General features: G+C 41.7%; 1 protein-coding gene across 4 annotated transcripts in view; it reads right to left on the reverse strand.

Moving 5' to 3' along the window:
* The window catches only part of CDC14A (cell division cycle 14A), an 81,168-nt gene extending 66,085 nt beyond the window's left edge, over positions 1 to 15,083 (reverse strand). For 2 of the 4 annotated variants that reach the window (XM_063298318.1, XM_063298321.1), the window contains exons 1-2: positions 14,695 to 15,082; positions 14,088 to 14,178 (exon numbers count right to left, since the gene is read on the reverse strand). In XM_063298318.1, coding sequence (XP_063154388.1) covers positions 14,088 to 14,178; positions 14,695 to 14,809 — 206 coding nt within the window. In that variant the 5' untranslated portion in view covers positions 14,810 to 15,082. Of the gene's footprint in view, positions 1 to 14,087; positions 14,179 to 14,694 lie in introns of all 4 variants that reach the window. The other 2 variants (XM_063298317.1, XM_063298319.1) reach the window with 2 other exon arrangements.
* Between the last annotated feature and the right edge of the window lie 2,350 nt (positions 15,084 to 17,433).

Below are 17,433 nucleotides of genomic sequence, written 5' to 3' on the forward strand. Positions count from 1 at the left end.
TGCCCCTCCTACATAATGACTGAAGGAGATCACAGCCATCTGGATTTTATGAACTGGGGTAGTTAAGAAATTGTTTGAGGGATTTTATTAGAATTTTATTGTATATTTATTAGAATTTTATTGTATATTTATTGTTCTGTATTGTAAACCGCCCAGAGTCCCTCCGGTCGGAGATGGGTGGTGACAAATTTGATTGATAAATAAATACATATATACAACAGTGTCATGAAGGTTTTGTGTATACAATACTGTGCAAGTGATGAAATTGATGACTGTCCTTGAAAGTGTAATGATTGCCTATTCTAAACACCATCAAACTCATAAACAGGATCACAAAGATATCTGATTTATTAAAGAATAGTACGCAGGTTCACAAAGAAAGCTGAGAATGGAAAAAGCGCACCAAATGCAAACTAGAGGATCCTCAAAATGCAGCTTCAACGCCCACATGAATTCCTCGAAATCCTCAAGCTCCGGGGAACTAGCCTCACTTAACTGAACATACCAGTCAGCCACTCGTCCCTTCAGCTTGGTGGCAATGGGAGTTATTTTAGCCTCTTTGGAAGGGAAGCATGGTCCAAACTTCATACTTATATGCTTCATATAACTTTTAGCATTAGTGAGAAAGAAAGACAACTTAGTTGGATCCCCGTCAAACTTGACAGAAAAGTCTTTCACCCCCGCTCCTGTTGGAGCTGAATTAGCACCTGCTTGAGTGGTTGGGCCCCAAGTTACAGTAGTTCTCCTGTCTCGGGGTGGGGACACTGATGGACGAGCTCTGGGGGGTGGAGATTAATCCTGGCGTCATCTCCGGCCCCGCTCCGCCGGTGGTCCGGGTGAGGGGATGGAGGATGATTGCGTAGAGCTGGAATCTCCTTCGTGCCTCAGCTGCCCCCCCCTCATGGCAGAGACAGGGCTTTTAGCATGTACTCCATCAATTCCAATTTAGCCTCTACTACTCTTAGCCTTTCAGGGGTTTGAGATTCTTCCCTCCCTCGCGCGTTAGGCTGTCTCCCTTCTAATACCGTGACGTTTGGGGATAGCGGGACCCGATACTTCCAGGACGTCCCTGGCCGGGGTTCTTCCATTTCATCCCAGGTGATCAACTCTGCAGGCGATTCGCTGGGTGCTGGTTGCTCTGGTGCTCTCCCATCTTCGAACTCCTCTCCCTCAAGGCTGGAACTCGAATCCGCCCGTAACCCTGAAGGTTCTGGGGTGAGGCTCCGTTCTCCGCTCCTGACCGTTGACTTGGGCATCAAGCCAGCCGGCTCAAGTCTCCAGGTCGTGGGTTTGGATTTGGCCATCGTTAACTGTTTTCCCTCACAAGAAACTAATCTTGGTAGGAGCTAACGGTACAACTTTGGTGATTCTCAGCTTTATGTAATGATTGCCTATTCTAAACACCATCAAACTCATAAACAGGTTCATAAAGATATCTGATTTATTAAAGAATAGTACGCAGGTTCACAAAGAAAGCTGAGAATGGAAAAAGCGCACCAAATGCAAACTAAAAACCCTCGGTACAAACGAGATCCCTCCCCCCGTAGAATCTTCCCAGGCTCACAATCCCAGGTGCTCCTAATGGCTTCTGATGGTCCGCGGGAAAAGTCCTTGAGCAGAGCACATAACCCAAACACATTCCATTGAAACAAACACAGATACAGAGCTTGGCACAAGGATTCACAGCAGCTCCCTCCCAACAGAAACGCGCGTCAGCACCATGGCATGTGAAACGTTACGATGTACAGTGCACATTGAAACAGTGAACATGACAGAAAGGTCATGTCATAACAATTTTCAGGAATTTCAGCTTTTTATTTTTTTTGCGACAACTTACATGAGCGGCCTTCTGGAAATTACATACACACAGCCTGTGATATCCAAAAGCCTTCCAGGTTCACAGTGGAATGCTGGATTAGGCTAAATCTCTATTCCATTTTAATCCTGCTGTGAGCAGACGTGCAGATCAACTGTAATCTGCAATTAGATCAGCAGCTCTAAAGAAATGGTGATTTATTCAAACCTAAATCATATACAGGATCTAATCAGGGTAGAAATAAATAAATTGCCTAGAAACATTAAATAGTATAAAGTTCAATAGTATGTGCAGAAAATTGCTGTAATTTAAAATAGGAAATTTTCTTGCATGTGAAATAATCAAAATCTTAAACGTATTAAATCAGTAAACCTCAGCATGAAGCACAGGGATCTGTAAGCACTGAATCTTGGAAAAGTTTATACCATGAATTCAAACAATCTTAACTAAACATCAGTGATAGAACGGCAACACTGATACCTTTAAAAAGCTGGTTTGCAGGAATAAAGTGCACATACTCTGGCAAGCTAGTCTAAATTGATAAAGCCAAATAAGCCTTTATAAAGTGAACAGTCACAACGGAAAATCAGGTCATTCCTCTTTCTAGTTATCTTTTTCTTGCACACCCACAAACAAACCATTTCACAATGAATGTGAAATGAAATAAAGTGAAATCTCTCAGTGTTACATATATGATATATATTTAAGAATAACTAGTAACATACTGTATTTGCGGATGACATCAAATTATTCAGCATGGTAAAATCCCACAGTGGCAGAAAAAGCCCTGAAGAACTGTTTTCTCTAAAGTTGGCTGCTTGGAAGTGAAATGAAGCGAAATAAATAGAAATTTCTATTCCAACTAGTGCAATGTGATGTACATCAAGCAAAAAATCACAATTATAGGTGAGCACCTGATAGATCTTTCAAAACATTACTGTATATTGCACTAGACAGGAAATTTAACAGTGCAAAAAGCCTGAAAACATACCTTAATAATCTCATACAAATCTATGTATCATAATCTTTATAATACTGTATGTAATTCTCAAAACAGATTACACCTTGAAAATATACAGAGTATGTAAATTGTTTTTAAAAACTGGAAGGTTGAAGTACCAATCCTATGATGACCGTGTGAATAAATTGGGCACCTTTCATTCATAAAAGATGGTGACTAAAAGCGAGCAGAGGGACATTCAAAGAGGAACTAGAAAGCTTTTTCCCCACGCAGTAGAATTTGAGATTGTCTAATGCCATTGTAGAAAAAGCCAGTTTGGTATAATGGTTAAGGCATCAGGCTAAAAACCAAGAGACCGTGAATTCTAGTCCGGCCTTAGGCACAAAGCCAGCTGGGTGACCTTGGGCCAGTCGCTCTCTCACAGCCCTAGGAAGGAGGCAATGGCAAACCACTTCTGAAAAACCTTGCCAAGAAAACTGCAGGAATTTGTCCAGGCAGTCTCCAAGAATTGGACACGATTGAACAGATTTTAAAAAATGCCATTGTGGATAGAAAAATCTTTCTTTGAAGAAAAGAACTGAAAGTAGAGGCTTCCTTTTCACAATATGTTGCACTCAAGAAATTATTCTAATAAAACATAGTATGAATTTACTGATAACTGTGACTGTATCTGTTATTTGCTCTGAAAGCTGTTTAAATGTGTCACTTATAAAAGCAGTTTGCTACTGATTACAAGGTCCTGGGGGCAGAGAATAGATATCTAATGATATACTTTCTTGGAGAGTTCTCAAGCATACCTGGTTGACTAACCCCTTGAGAGAAGGCAGTCAGTCATTTTGTAATTGAGCACACAATTTTGTTGGTGTAACTCTTTAAGAACTTTGACTATCAAATGTATTGTTGAATAAATTTTAATTGTACAAGATTAAATTGTCCTCTGACAAAATTAGACAGAATACCATGCCTACCTATGACAACCTCAAGAGTCCACTATGCAAGAACCTAAATAAACATTGTTCTCTTGTAGTTGACAAAAGGAGTAAATAGTAGAGGAGAGGAGTATAGTAAGAGTAGAGGAAATAGTATGGTTATTCATAGGAAGATTTTTGCATAGGAAAAAGGGGGTGAGGGGACTGCTGTTAAGCTAGCAAAGCAGGTAAAAATTTACAAAACAAAAGGTCTGTTGGGAAGGGGGAACTAGAAGAGGATGGATAGATATTAGCCCAAGATGGATCTAGACAGTATTGGCTGTTTAACATCTGTTGTTGGCTTTAGTAAAGAGCAATGTTGGCTAGTGAACCTAAGATGGGCTGGGTAGTGTTACACAGCTGAATACTTGTTGGTTCAAGGGGAATCTGAAGTGTTCTGAGTGGATCTAGGGGAAGCTCGGAGAAGACTAAACAAGGATCCAAAGCCTCTCCCAGAGGCCTTCTGCATAAAGTAGAAAAGGACCCCAGTGCCACTTCCTTTCTACTTTTTGCAGAAGGCCTCTGGGAGAGGCTGAAGAAAGACAGGGATGACCAAGTTTATTTATTTATTATTTATCCAATTTGTCCCCGCCCATCTCCTCCCATCGGGGGACTCTACTAGACACAGAAAGAAAACCAGCAGCAGCCTGAAAAAGGGAACGTCAGTCATTTTGTGTGTTTCACTTCTTACATATGCAGAATGATCCTCATCCATCTCAAAGAAAAAGAAGTTTGAACACCTGCAGCCCAAAGTACAGGCGGAACTGTGAGAAATGCAGGATGGGTGGTGGCAGAGAAAGGCTGAGTGGATGGAACGCTATGCAGACATACATGCCACCAGAGAGTTCTTCAGTGTCATAAAGTCAGTTTATGGTCCTTCTAAATCAGGATGCCCCCCCTTGCTGTCATCTGATGGGTCGAGCCTGATCAAAGACCAGGAAGGTCTGAAAAACTGCTGGGCTGAACACTTTTCCAACCTACTCAATAGGCCATCCACAGTTGACCCTGATGCCTTACAGCAGATTCCTCAGCTGCCAATATTGTAGCTGAGGGACCTGCCTCCCTCTACAGATGAGATCAAGAAACTGATCTCACAATGAACTCAAATAAAGCAACAGGGCAAGAAGGCATTCCTGCTGAGATCTACGAAGCACTAGACTCAAACACCTTACAGGTGTTCCAAAGCATCCTGGAAGACCTCTGATTCACAGAGAAGATACCTGATGACTTCTGTGATGCCCTCGTGGCTCTCTATAAAAATAAGGAATTCAGACTGCAGAAACTACAGGGGTATCTCACTGCTATCCATCGCTGGCAAGATTTTTCCCTGCATTCTCCTGAACAGACTTGTCACTGTCTCAGAAAGGAACCTCTCAGAGGTGCAGTGTGGCTTTTGGCCAGAACTGAGTACAGCAGACATGAGATCTGCCATGAGACAAGTCCAGGAAAAGTGCATCAAGCAGAACTTTTTACTCTGTCTTTATTGACCCAACAAAGGCATCTGACAGTGTAAATAGGGAGGCTCTCTGGACAATCCTGAGATGTTATGGATGTCCAAGGAATTTTGTCAAGTTGATTCAGCTACTCCACGAAGGAATGACAGGAAAAGGTCCTTTACAATGGTGATACATCAGCTGCATTTGCCATTTCCAATGTGGTGAAGCAAGGCTATGTGCTAGCCCCAGTCCTGTTCAATCTGTTCTTCACTTGCATGTTGTCACATGTTCTCCAGGATCTGAAGGAGGGAGTATACATCAGATACCGATTGGACAGCTCTTTGACCTTTGCTGCTTGAACACTGGGACAAAGTGCTTCCATACGATCATTCAAGAAACCCTCTTTGCTGATGACGGTGTGCTCCTGGTGTACAAAGACAGTGATCTACAGTTGATGCTGAACAAATTCTCAGATGCTATGCTCTTCAGCCTGACTATCAGCCAGAACAAGCCTAAAGTACTTTACCAGACTGCACCAAATACCAACCCCATAGAACCAAAAATCACTGTTGATGTCACCCAGCTGACAAACATTAACAGCTTCAAATATCTGGGAAGTATTAACTCGAGTGATGGGTCTTTGGACAAAGAAATTGATTCCAGGACCAGAAGGCCAGCCAGGCTTTGGGGTGGCTGCGTACTAGAGTGCTCAATCAACACAACGTCCATAACTCCACAAAGTTGAAAGTCTACAGAGCTGTGATTATCCCTTCTCTCCTACATGGATTTGAGTCCTGGACTCTGGACTCTATACCAACAACACATCAAACAATTGGAAATATTTCACATGCACACTCTCCGCTCCATCCTTGGCATTCGTTGGTAAGACTGTGTCTCCAACCTGGAGGTCTTGGATTATGTGAAGTCCACCAGCATTGAGTCCCTGATTATCAGAGTCCAGATGCAGTGAGTGGGGCATGTCATCAGAATGGACAACCATCATATGCCTCACCTGTTGCTCTATGGTACACTGGAGCCTGGAAGAGACCTTGAGGTCATCTATGCAAGCACTACGAAGATGCTGTGAAGGAAACGCTACGCCACTGTGAGATCCAGCCAAGGGAACTAGAAGCTGTGGCCGCTGACAGAACCTGCTGGTGAGCCCTGTGCTATGAAGCCCGCACTAGCTTTGAAGAAAGGTGCCACCAAAACCTGATAGAAAACCATGAGCAGCGCCACAGAGTAACACCCACAGTTATTACAATGGACTCCAGTGTCCCCATTGTGCTAGACTCTGTGCTTCCAGACTGGGACTGCAGAGCCACCTCCATGTACACAGATGAACTGCACAACAGCGTATCTTCTTTGAACCCGAAGAACTACTTACATATCTCTCTCTCTCAACAAAAAGTAGATAGGGCATTTAGAAAGAGATAATATGTTAAGACAAACTACAGTTTGCAAACATTTTCAGTGGAAAAATAATTTGCTTTAAAACAATTCAAGCCACTGTGATTATCATGCATGTGGGCAGAGGAAAGAAGAAGCAAATAATGGAATGTGGCAATCCAGTTGTAAATAACTCTTGCAAAGGAAGGTGATGAAAAGCTAAAGTAAACACTGTTTTAACTGCTGTCTTAATAAGAAGGAAATATTCACAAGAGTTTTGTGCTGTGTCTTGCATCAAACCCTATGAACCCACAGAAGCCTCTGCAATACTACCCTCACATCTAAGATACTTTATGTACAATTAGAGCAAGTAAGAGATACAACATCGACGACTAAAACTAAGCCTCTACAAATGCATTCATTTGTACAGCTACATTTTGGGGTAGGGGCAGTGATTGTTAAGAATACTTATTTCTCCTCAAAATAAACTGTTTATCCCACTCTGATTTTGGAATACATGGGGACAACCATAGGATCCAAATTCCAGCAGAGTTTTTTTCCTTGCTGAAAAGCCTGAAGAAAAAAGGGGGAAGGGGCAAGAATTAAGAGTTTTCTCAGGCCCTTTTTAACTTCCTCTAAGTATCACAGATGTATATGATGTTTGTTACACAGAAAATCCAGAAATACCAAGGGGAACTGGGAGATAATGTTAATTTCAACAAACAAACTTATATTTCAAAAGGGACCCAATGTCCTTCAGGAAAAAAAGTGTGTATGTTTGCAACCAAAAGCAGAATAGGCTTATGTATTCTGGATCTGGTACTCATTTGGAATAACTGTTATATAATTTGCCAGGGCCAAGAGGGGCATTCTAGAGACAATGATAGAAGCTACCATATAGATAGAAACTACCATATCTGGGTTGCAAACATACAGATCACCACCAGATTCCCCCCCTCCAATTTTATTCTTTTTAGAAGATTACAAAATATAAACAGACTACCAAAATACTCTGAAGTGGAAGAAGACAATAGAATAGAAAGGACAAGAGACCTCTTCCAGAAAATTAGAAACATTGGAGGTAAATTCCAGGCAAAAATGGGTATGATCAAAAACAAAGATGGCAAGGACCTAACAGAAGAAGAAGAGATCAAGAAAAGGTGGCAAGAATATACAGAAGACCTGTATAGGAAGGATAACAATATCGGGGATAGCTTTGACGGTGTGGTCAGTGAGCTAGAGCCAGACATCCTGAAGAGTGAGGTCGAATGGGCCTTAAGAAGCATTGCTAATAACAAGGCAGCAGGAGATGACAGCATCCCAGCTGAACTGTTCAAAATCTTGCGAGATGATGCTGTCAAGGTAATGCATGCTATATGCCAGCAAATTTGGAAAACACAAGAATGGCCATCAGATTGGAAAAAATCAACTTATACCCCCATACCAAAAAACGGGAACACTAAAGAATGTTCAAACTATCGAACAGTGGCACTCATTTCACATGCCAGTAAGGTAATGCTCAAGATCCTGCAAGGTAAAAGGTAAAGGTTTCCCTTGACGTAAAGTCCAGTCGAATCCGACTCTAGGGGGCGGTGCTCATCTCCGTTTCTAAGCCATGGAGCCGGCGTTGTCATAGACACTTCCGGGTCATGTGGCCAGCATGACGACACGGAACGCCGTTACCTTCCCGCCGAAGCGGTACCTATTGATCTACTCACATTTGCATGTTTTCGAACTGCTAGGTGAGCAGGAGCTGGGACGAGCAACGGGAGCTCACCCCGCCGCGCGGTTTCGAACCGCCGACCTTCCGATCGACAGCTCAGCGGTTTAACCCGCAGCGCCACCGCGTCCCTTATTCCTGCAAGGTAGACTTCAACAATTCATGGAGCGACAATTGCCAGATATACAAGCTGGGTTTAGAAAAGGCAGAGGAACTAGGGACCAAATTGCCAATATCCGATGGATAATGGAAAAGGCCAGGGAGTTTCAGAAAAACATCTATTTCTGTTTTATTGACTATTCTAAAGCCTTTGACTGTGTGGACCATAACAAATTGTGGCAAGTTCTTAGTGGTATGGGGATACCAAGTCATCTTGTATGCCTCCTAAAGAATCTGTATAACGACCAAGTAGCAACAGTAAGAACAGACCACGGAACAACGGACTGGTTTAAGATTGGGAAAGGAGTACGGCAGGGCTGTATACTCTCACCCTACCTATTCAACTTGTATGCAGAACACATCATGCGACATGCTGGGCATGAGGAATCCAAGGCTGGAGTTAAAATCTCTGGAAGAAACAGTAACAATCTCAGATAAGCAGATACCGCCACTTTGATGGCTGAAAGCGAAGAGGAACTGAGGAGCCTTATGATGAAGGTGAAAGAAGAAAGTGCAAAAGCTGGCTTGCAGCTAAACCTCAAAAAAACCAAGATTATGGCAACCAGCTTGATTCATAACTGGCAAATAGAGGGAGAAAATGTAGAGGCAGTGAAAGACTTTGTATTCCTAGGTGCAAAGATTACTGCAGATGCTGACTGCAGTCAGGAAATCAGAAGACGCTTAATCCTTGGGAGAAGAGCAATGACTAATCTCGATAAAATAGTTAAGAGCAGAGGCATCACACTGACAACAAAGGTCCGCATGGTTAAAGCAATGGTGTTCCCTGTAGTAACATATGGCTGCGAGAGCTGGACCATAAGGAAGGCTGAGCGAAGGAAGATCAATGCTTTTGAACTGTGGTGTTGGAGGAAAATTCTGAGAGTGCCTTGGACTGCAAGAAGATCAAACCAGTCCATCCTCCAGGAAATAAAGCCAGACTGCTCACTTGAGGGAATGATACTAAAGGCAAAACTGAAATACTTTGGCCACATAATGAGAAGACAGGACACCCTGGAGAAGATGCTGATGCTAGGGAGAGTGGAGGGCAAAAGGAAGAGGGGCTGACCAAGGGCAAGGTGGATGGATGATATTCTAGAGGTGATGGACTTGTCCCTGGGGGAGCTGGAGGTGTTGATGACCGACAGGAAGCTCTGGCGTGGGCTGGTCCATGAAGTCACGAAGAATCGGAAGCGACTAAACGAATAAACAACAACAACAAATACTCAACAAAATATGTTAAAATATTATAATCAGATAAAGAAAAAAATCACCTAATGATACAATTGTATTATTAAAAAATATAAAATCTATGCCAAAGGAGAACATGTTGCTTCATCTTTAGATTAGTAGAAAATATTTCCTTTTCCAAAACAGGTAAGTTACACATTTCCAAAAGCTAATCCTTAATGTCTGAAATAACCACTTTTCCAATTTCTCAATATAATTCTTTTGACCATCAGCTATGCCTGGTATAACCATAATTCCACAGAGACAGTCAGATTCCAGAATTTTGATACACAATTCAACATCACATTAATATTGAGGGACTTCCCCATATATCTACATATGCACATTAAAATATTATTCAGAAAGTACGAAAAATTCATACAATCATATCATATGGGTCAATGATCCCTCAAGTTTTTTTGTATCTCCAGCAGAGAAAAATCTATCTATCCTTTTGAATACATTCTTTGGGGAGTCCTGTAAACTGTAAATACAATTTTTTAATTAAGCAATTTCAATCTCAAATCCGTCAATACCATTTAAACATTTTTAAGGGCATGCAGCCATTAATATGGCATTAACAGAGATTCCACATCTAGCATAGAACTGTTATGCTTTAGTTATGTATCTGTGTTGAGAACAGCTAGTTATGAATTGGTAGTGAAGAGAGAAGAGTCACCATTTAGATTTGGCAGATCCAAAGTAAACAGTTACTCCATCCAATCTAAAGGAGCTGCGCACAGATTTTTGAAAAAGCCAATAGACCTTTAGGGATGTGGTGATGATGGGTTATCACTGTGGCAGAAAAGGACCACATGAACGGCAATAATTAATTCAGGGGAGCTGTGTTTGTTAGAAAGTCAGAACCACAAAACAAAGTACTACAAAAAAATTAAAATTGAAGGAGTGTCCCAATGAGGATTTTTAAATTACTTATGGCAATGAATTACACAAATTAAAGGGCCTGCAAAAGTAACAGCAGATGAGGCTGCAGAAGCAGTTGCAAAAGACACTGGAGAAAACTAAAAAAGAACAACTGGCTATAGAAGAAGCAACAGGAGAAAAAGTAGCAGGTCTGGAGAGGATGGAAGAGGAAGTGGAACAGCTACTGCTGTTTGTTATTTTGGCTGCTAAAAATAATGCAGATGCAACAATAGAAAAATTGTAAGTAGAGACATAAGTAAAAGCTTCAGGTAACATAGTAGAAAAAAACAGTCAGTGACTGCTATTAAAAGTAGGGTGCCAGGCAGAGAATAGTTAACTTCAGCTGTTGAAAGAACTGAGTACTACAGAAGTAGTAGTGGTGGAAGATTTAAAAGCAAGGAAGAACTGAAATAATCCTTGGCTTCCACAGAACCATTAGCCTCCACTTTCAAATACTATTATTTCTCCAGGAGGTCTTAAGCAATCACATGAAATAGGAAGTGAAGAAAGAAGTTGCTGAAAAGGAGGAAGAAAAAGGTGGAAGAGGGTGGAAACACTGAAGGGTCAGAATAAGGGATACCTTATTTATATGTCATAAGAATGACATTCTTAACAAAAATACCAGGATCAAATTGCTTCAAGATATGGCCAGGGAGCAACTTTTTTTTGGTGATGGCTACATGATATCCAAGAACCATGGAGGGCAGAGCAATGATGGAATGCTACCACTTTTTCAGGGGGCTATTAAAATAGCACATTAACCTTAGCAAATGCTTAGCATGCTTGTTTTAGGCTTGCTTTCAATAAAGACCAGAAAACTATCCCACTGCAATTCAGCAATATGCAATCAAAGCTCAGTGGTGTAGTTCACTGAGGCCAAACGCAACTCACAGGTAACCCTAATTGCTGGAGGAGGCGGAGAGGGTAATAATATTCTAGACATCATCATTTCCATCAATACACAAAAAACTTCAAATATCATTTTTATTATTCTAAGTTAATAACTATAATGGAGAGTATTAAACATGGAAATGTTTCCATTCTCTTTTCTACAAACATGTAACACCACCGTGTTTTAATTTTGCCTCACTTGTTCATCATTTGGATAACTTTCCCACAAAGAGACACTATCTGCCCAATAAGAAATCTTAAATAAAGCAATGGAATTCAGATTTAATGTAGTTAAGTCTGAATTTAGAAAGTTGTAGCAGCCAAACTTAAACATTCTGAAATAGTCACACATCAAAATTAATCTGTTCTTACACTAGGCATGCCTCAGGTAACAAATCTATAGTAGAAGCGCTGAGCTTTCATCAACATGTATGAACTGTCCACCCAACCTTTAAATATACTTGCAATCACCAACAAGTACTATTTCTCAAATATACTGAGGGTTTTTGTTTTTATTGAAGCTACAAAGCTTAGCTTCATTTCCCTTCTTCCTATTTGCCAAGAGAGTTTTGATATACTATCTCATAACAAATGGATATATTCTCATGGACTACATGTGTGTGGATGGCACAGCCAGCCATATTTAGACTAATAAGATAGACTGTAAAAAGTCTTGTCAAGGGACATCATATCAGAGCTAAGTAGAAATAAAGTTCTTGGCAGAGAACTAGAGGCTGTGCTAGGTACTGCGCAATAGAGACTTTTTTTTAACACATGACTGACTTAGGATATATTAAAAAAAATAAATTGCATGCATTACCTGAGTTAACACCAAAATAGAAGTTTGTAAGATTAAATAATTCTGCAAGTGTATACACTTACCTTAAACCCCACTGAATAAATCAAGACATACCTGTCCTGATTACCAGGAAACACACTGAGACAATGACTTGGTCTCTAATATTTATTAGTAGTACTTAACAAGAATCCTAACAAACTGAGGAAGCGTGGGAAAACCCAGCCATATAAACCCCAAAGGTTAAGGCGGTCCCGATCTGTGTCTCTTTGAATGGCTGAACAGTTCCTCAGTGCTACGCATGCGCTTGACAGTCTGGGTGGGAGCCCCCTGCTCGCCATCCTTACTCATGACAATACCTCTTGAGTGTTCACTTTTTAGGACTGCACTGAAAGTCCCAAGGAGTTTTACCTGACCTTGTTTGCATCTCTGCTAAATCATAATATGGACTAGCAAAAGCAAGGATTTTTCACAAGTAACAGTATTTAGCAAAGTAGGGACAGCCTGTTGTGCAAACCTAGGGCTGTGGCTAATTCTGAGAAGTACAAGCCGAAGTCTATGGTTCACATGTAACACTAAATAACTCAAGGACGAACCTTTCTATAGTACTTCATGTATTCATGGGAGGAGCTCAAGAGCACAATCATGTTTGTTCTTAGTTACGCTGTATTATTTTGCATGAATAATATGCAAAATATTACAATCAATCTAGAAGTAAATTCCATTTAACTCAATGAGACTTAGTTTCATGTAAACAAATGGATTTTAAATCCCACTGAACACAAATGTTGAACATTTCAGGTGAGCCAAAGATTCTGAGCACTGATCATTAAGTTCTTGTCCCCCCACTAAGGTTTCATATAGTGCTGCTGACCAGTTTTAAGTTATATTATAGTAACATTACCTCGAATCCCTTCCCTCATTCCACCTGCTCTATATTTTGCATATTAAGAGAACTTCCAGTTGGAAAAGTCGCCATGGCACATGGCAGTCTAAATAGGTCTTGTAAAAAAGAAAGCTAATTTCCTTAAAGCCCTTCATAATCTCAATGGATACTTGAGCTTTGTTCCCAGGTTTGAACAGTCCCTATCACAGTCTACAAGCTAAGAAAAATCACCACATTCCTGTGTCTGTCAAATAATTATTTTACTAATAATCAAGTTAACATTCATGAAGCAGACATTTTGTTGCCATAAATTGAAATGCCCAAACTGTGGTTTTACTGATGTGAGTTCCACATACAGTAGTTAATTTTTTATCTAGTGCTCTTAACATGCACTACTCAGATGTGAAGGATAACTGATTTGTAACACTGTACGACTGTAACCTTTGTTAGATTACACCCCCATCCTCACACTTTTCCTAAACTTTGGGGTAGGTGAATTATTTTCTTTTTTAGAAGAAGCATGAGCAAATAAATGTGATAGTAAGTACTTTAAAACATAGGCCGACTATTACATATATCAAACATAGCATCCCTGAAAAGTAGGGTCCGTTTTGCAAAAACAAACTTGGGGCAAGAAAAAGAGAAACATCCATTTTCTATTTAAGATTCTACAGTACAATACAATTAGTCTTAAAGATAGCCCTGGGACTTTGTAAACACAATGGCAGATTTAGGATGCTTTGAAACGATCTCTACAGAAGAGAGACAGAAAAGCCCCTCTATAACCTACTTCTAATCACTTGGAGACGACAGGAACCAAAACAAACGTTCGGAATGAGAAAACGAAAGTAAGCAGGACGATTGGAAGCAGGACTACTTTGCATCGCAAAAAGAGAAAGAACGAGCGAACTTACTTTTCATAAACAAATTCCTCATCCGTACAGAAATAGTGCGTGTTTACTGTGCTTTTGGGTCTGTTCCTCAAAGTAGCAAAATATAGTCGATCTGAAAAAGCAGGGGGAAAAACAGGCAATGAGCTGCTGAAGGGTCTTGTAGTACTTCCAGACAAGTTGATCGCTCCGTCTTCACTTTTCGGTTTTTAGCGCCTTATGATGCCACCACCGGCCATTATAACTTAAATGGAAAGCCTTCAGGCTCCATTTGATAGCAGGGCTAAATGTCTCAGGGATCGCCCTCGAGAAAAATGCTTCGGGTCAGGCTACAAGGAGGCGTTGGAAAGCCCCACCTAACTCCTCATCCGATGTGGGGGCATTCGTGCTTGCCTCCCCCGGCCGTCCCACTCCTCTTCCCGCGCCTCTTACCACTCCCTCCCCCCAGGTATACGTGATTCGGGGGGATCCAATCAAACTGATCCCTTCGCCTCAGGACAGCTTTCTTGCAGCCTCCCCCGGTCAGGCAGGTGCTTGCAAAGAACGGCAGGAAGTCAATAGCTGGGGTGGGGGACTGAAAGTTACGGAGCCACGCCGCCACCCTGGGCCTTTCGCGCTCGCGCTAGCTCACCTTTGAGAAACTCCGAGGCGCCCAGCAGCTGCTCCGAGACAACAGGCGGGGTTGGTTCCATCCTAAAGAGCGCGCGGAGTTGCGCAGACGCGCGGGACGACGTCTCGGCACTCATGAGCGCTTCTCGGAGCGGCAAGTTCTCTGGTGGCGACAGCAGCGATGGCAACAGCCTCGCCGCCCAGCCGGATTCACCAAAAGGGGCGCCAGCAGCGGGACATGCTCAGGGAAGGGAGAGCCGGAGCCGCCTGCCCGGGGTTGCGCTCCAGCGGCTGCCGCTGCCGCCGCCGTCGCTGCAGCCACCAGAGACTCCTTCCCCGCCGCCGCCCGCATGGGATGGACGTGAGCACGCGAAGGAGGAAAAGGAAAGGCGAGGGCTCCGGGACCCAGCGACCAGCGTGAGTGGCGGAGGAACCGGCCGGAGGGTGGGGTGGAAAGGATTTCTTCGCCTCCGTCCCGCCCTCCGGCGGCTTAAAGGGGCAGGACCCGGTTACCAGGCAGCCGGCGCTGCGGTAGCAACCACGTTACCAGGGCTTTGTTACATACGCACCTTGGCTCAGGCCAAGGAGCGACGCCTCCGAAGGGCTGTCCCTGCTTGGCACCTGAGGACGCCTCCCCTCCTCCGCCCCGTAAAGTTGCGAAAGAAGAGCCGCTCGCCTCTTCCTCTAACTTTCTTCAGCCTCAACGCGTTGCGGAGCTTAAACCATCGCCTTGTACCAGAATTAATAGGAGATAAAAGGCTGAAATGTTTTCACCTACCTTCCCCCCCAGACTTGGGATGCTTATTCCAAAAGATTTGAAAGAATTCAAACAGCAAGTAAAACACTAATATTTAAAGATTTCGAGATATATAAGAAATAGACCTTAACCCAGTCAATCGAGCAATCTGATAATTTTCCAAAGTATTGTACTATATCAATAAATGTTGCTGTAGTGATCAATTATCATAGTGTACTAGTAGCGTGTACAATAACTTGTGCACCTCCAGCCACATTTATGCCCAGGATGTATTCCAATTTCCTGATAAGACATTATTTCCAATACCAGGAAGTAGCCAGGAAGTTTTAACACACATTAAATTGCTGTCAGGAATATTTGCAGTAACCAACAAAGAAGACATGAATTCTTATTAATCTGTTTAAGCAAACAGAAACTAGAAGTTGCTTCAAGTGTCTTGGAATGGGTCATTCTACATGTAGCTCACGTTTCTTATTTAGCTGATGATACTTCTAGTTACTTTAGCCCATTGGTGAAAATAGCTACAACTGATTGTCTTATCACAAGCAACACATTACATGACTGGAGTAAAGTTAGGTCTCATGCCTCACATCACAAGAATTATTACATGAAAACAGGTGAACAGGATAAGCTACAGTTTTAGAAAGCTTTAGGCGGAATGATTCTTGGATTTACTAGGGCAGAGGACACTTCAAAACTGATTTGGAAAAAGTACTGTTGACCTCTCACAAGCACCATACCTCTCTCCTGTTCCTCAAGAATTTTTTTAGGTTTCTGAATTAGCTTAAAAAGAACCTCATTTTTTCAAGCTAGCGCAAAAGCCTAAAAAATTTGCCTTCTTTCATGATTTTAAAGAGTTGCTTTTTTCAATGAATAGCAGAGAGACAGTTTGCTCTTAGGAAATCTGAAGCACTACTTCACTACTAGGTCTGAGGATACATTTAATATCCCTAATTCTGCAGAATGATTCTGTACTAGGGACTCTGTGGAGGATCAAAAAGGCAGATGCTGCTGCTGAAATTTAAAAAGTGGGGATATGATGCAACATGAGTAGTAGTCTAAAGATGTCAAGTAGTGGTGTTGATCCTAAATAATAGTTTTTGCTTTCTGATAAGGAGCATGCTTGTTTCTTTTAACCTTACATAAGACCAACATTATAAACTAAGAGGATGTCTGCAATTGTCTTGCAGAAGTACAACTGCATGCATATAACATTGCAATATATATACATAGTGTAGTTGCACAATGTACTGTTTAAATCAAAACCAGACTACATTACATCTGAGCATGTTGTGTGAACCAGCCATCGCATTACATTATACAGTAAAGTTTCTTTGGGTATAGCATGTTATATGAGCATGGCCATTGTGGTTTATTGATTGTACAGTACTTAATAATGCAATGGTGCAAGTCTAGAGGGCTACATTGGTTTAAATAACATGTCAAAAGCCATATTCCCAAAGTGAGTAGGATGGCTAAGAAAATTTTAAAAACTAAGGGTGAAAAAAGATCGTTTTTATTTTATTGAAGCTTAAGACATTAGAATTTCATAATGCTACTTGCAAATGTGAGGAGGAGATGGAATTGGGGGATGTGGGAGCAACACAGGCTACACAGGCTACATCAATGAGCACATGCAGCCTAAGGGCTAGAGTTTTTCACTCCTGGTTTAGAATGGCTTTCAAACATAGCCACTATTAGTATACTAACAACTGACAGAGTTGGTAACACACCCTAATAGTCATAGTGATGTTCTCTGGCATCAAATCCATTAAGATGTGCATTTAGAAGAGCCTACACAGGAATGATCATAATTACTGAAATTAGCTTATGTAAATCCACCATATAAACATCTGATGATAACAATTCTGAAAGGTCTTTGAGGTGCTATGGAAAGAATCTTCTTTTCAGGAAGCTTGAGAATATATTATGCTGTCAACTGACCAAAACATCAGTCTGGTTCTTGTGCTCAGCAGCAGCAACCTTGAGCAATAGAGAAGAAAT

The sequence above is a fragment of the Candoia aspera genome, chromosome 3, assembly GCF_035149785.1.
Source record: "Candoia aspera isolate rCanAsp1 chromosome 3, rCanAsp1.hap2, whole genome shotgun sequence".
Taxonomy (NCBI): Eukaryota; Metazoa; Chordata; class Lepidosauria; order Squamata; family Boidae; genus Candoia; species Candoia aspera.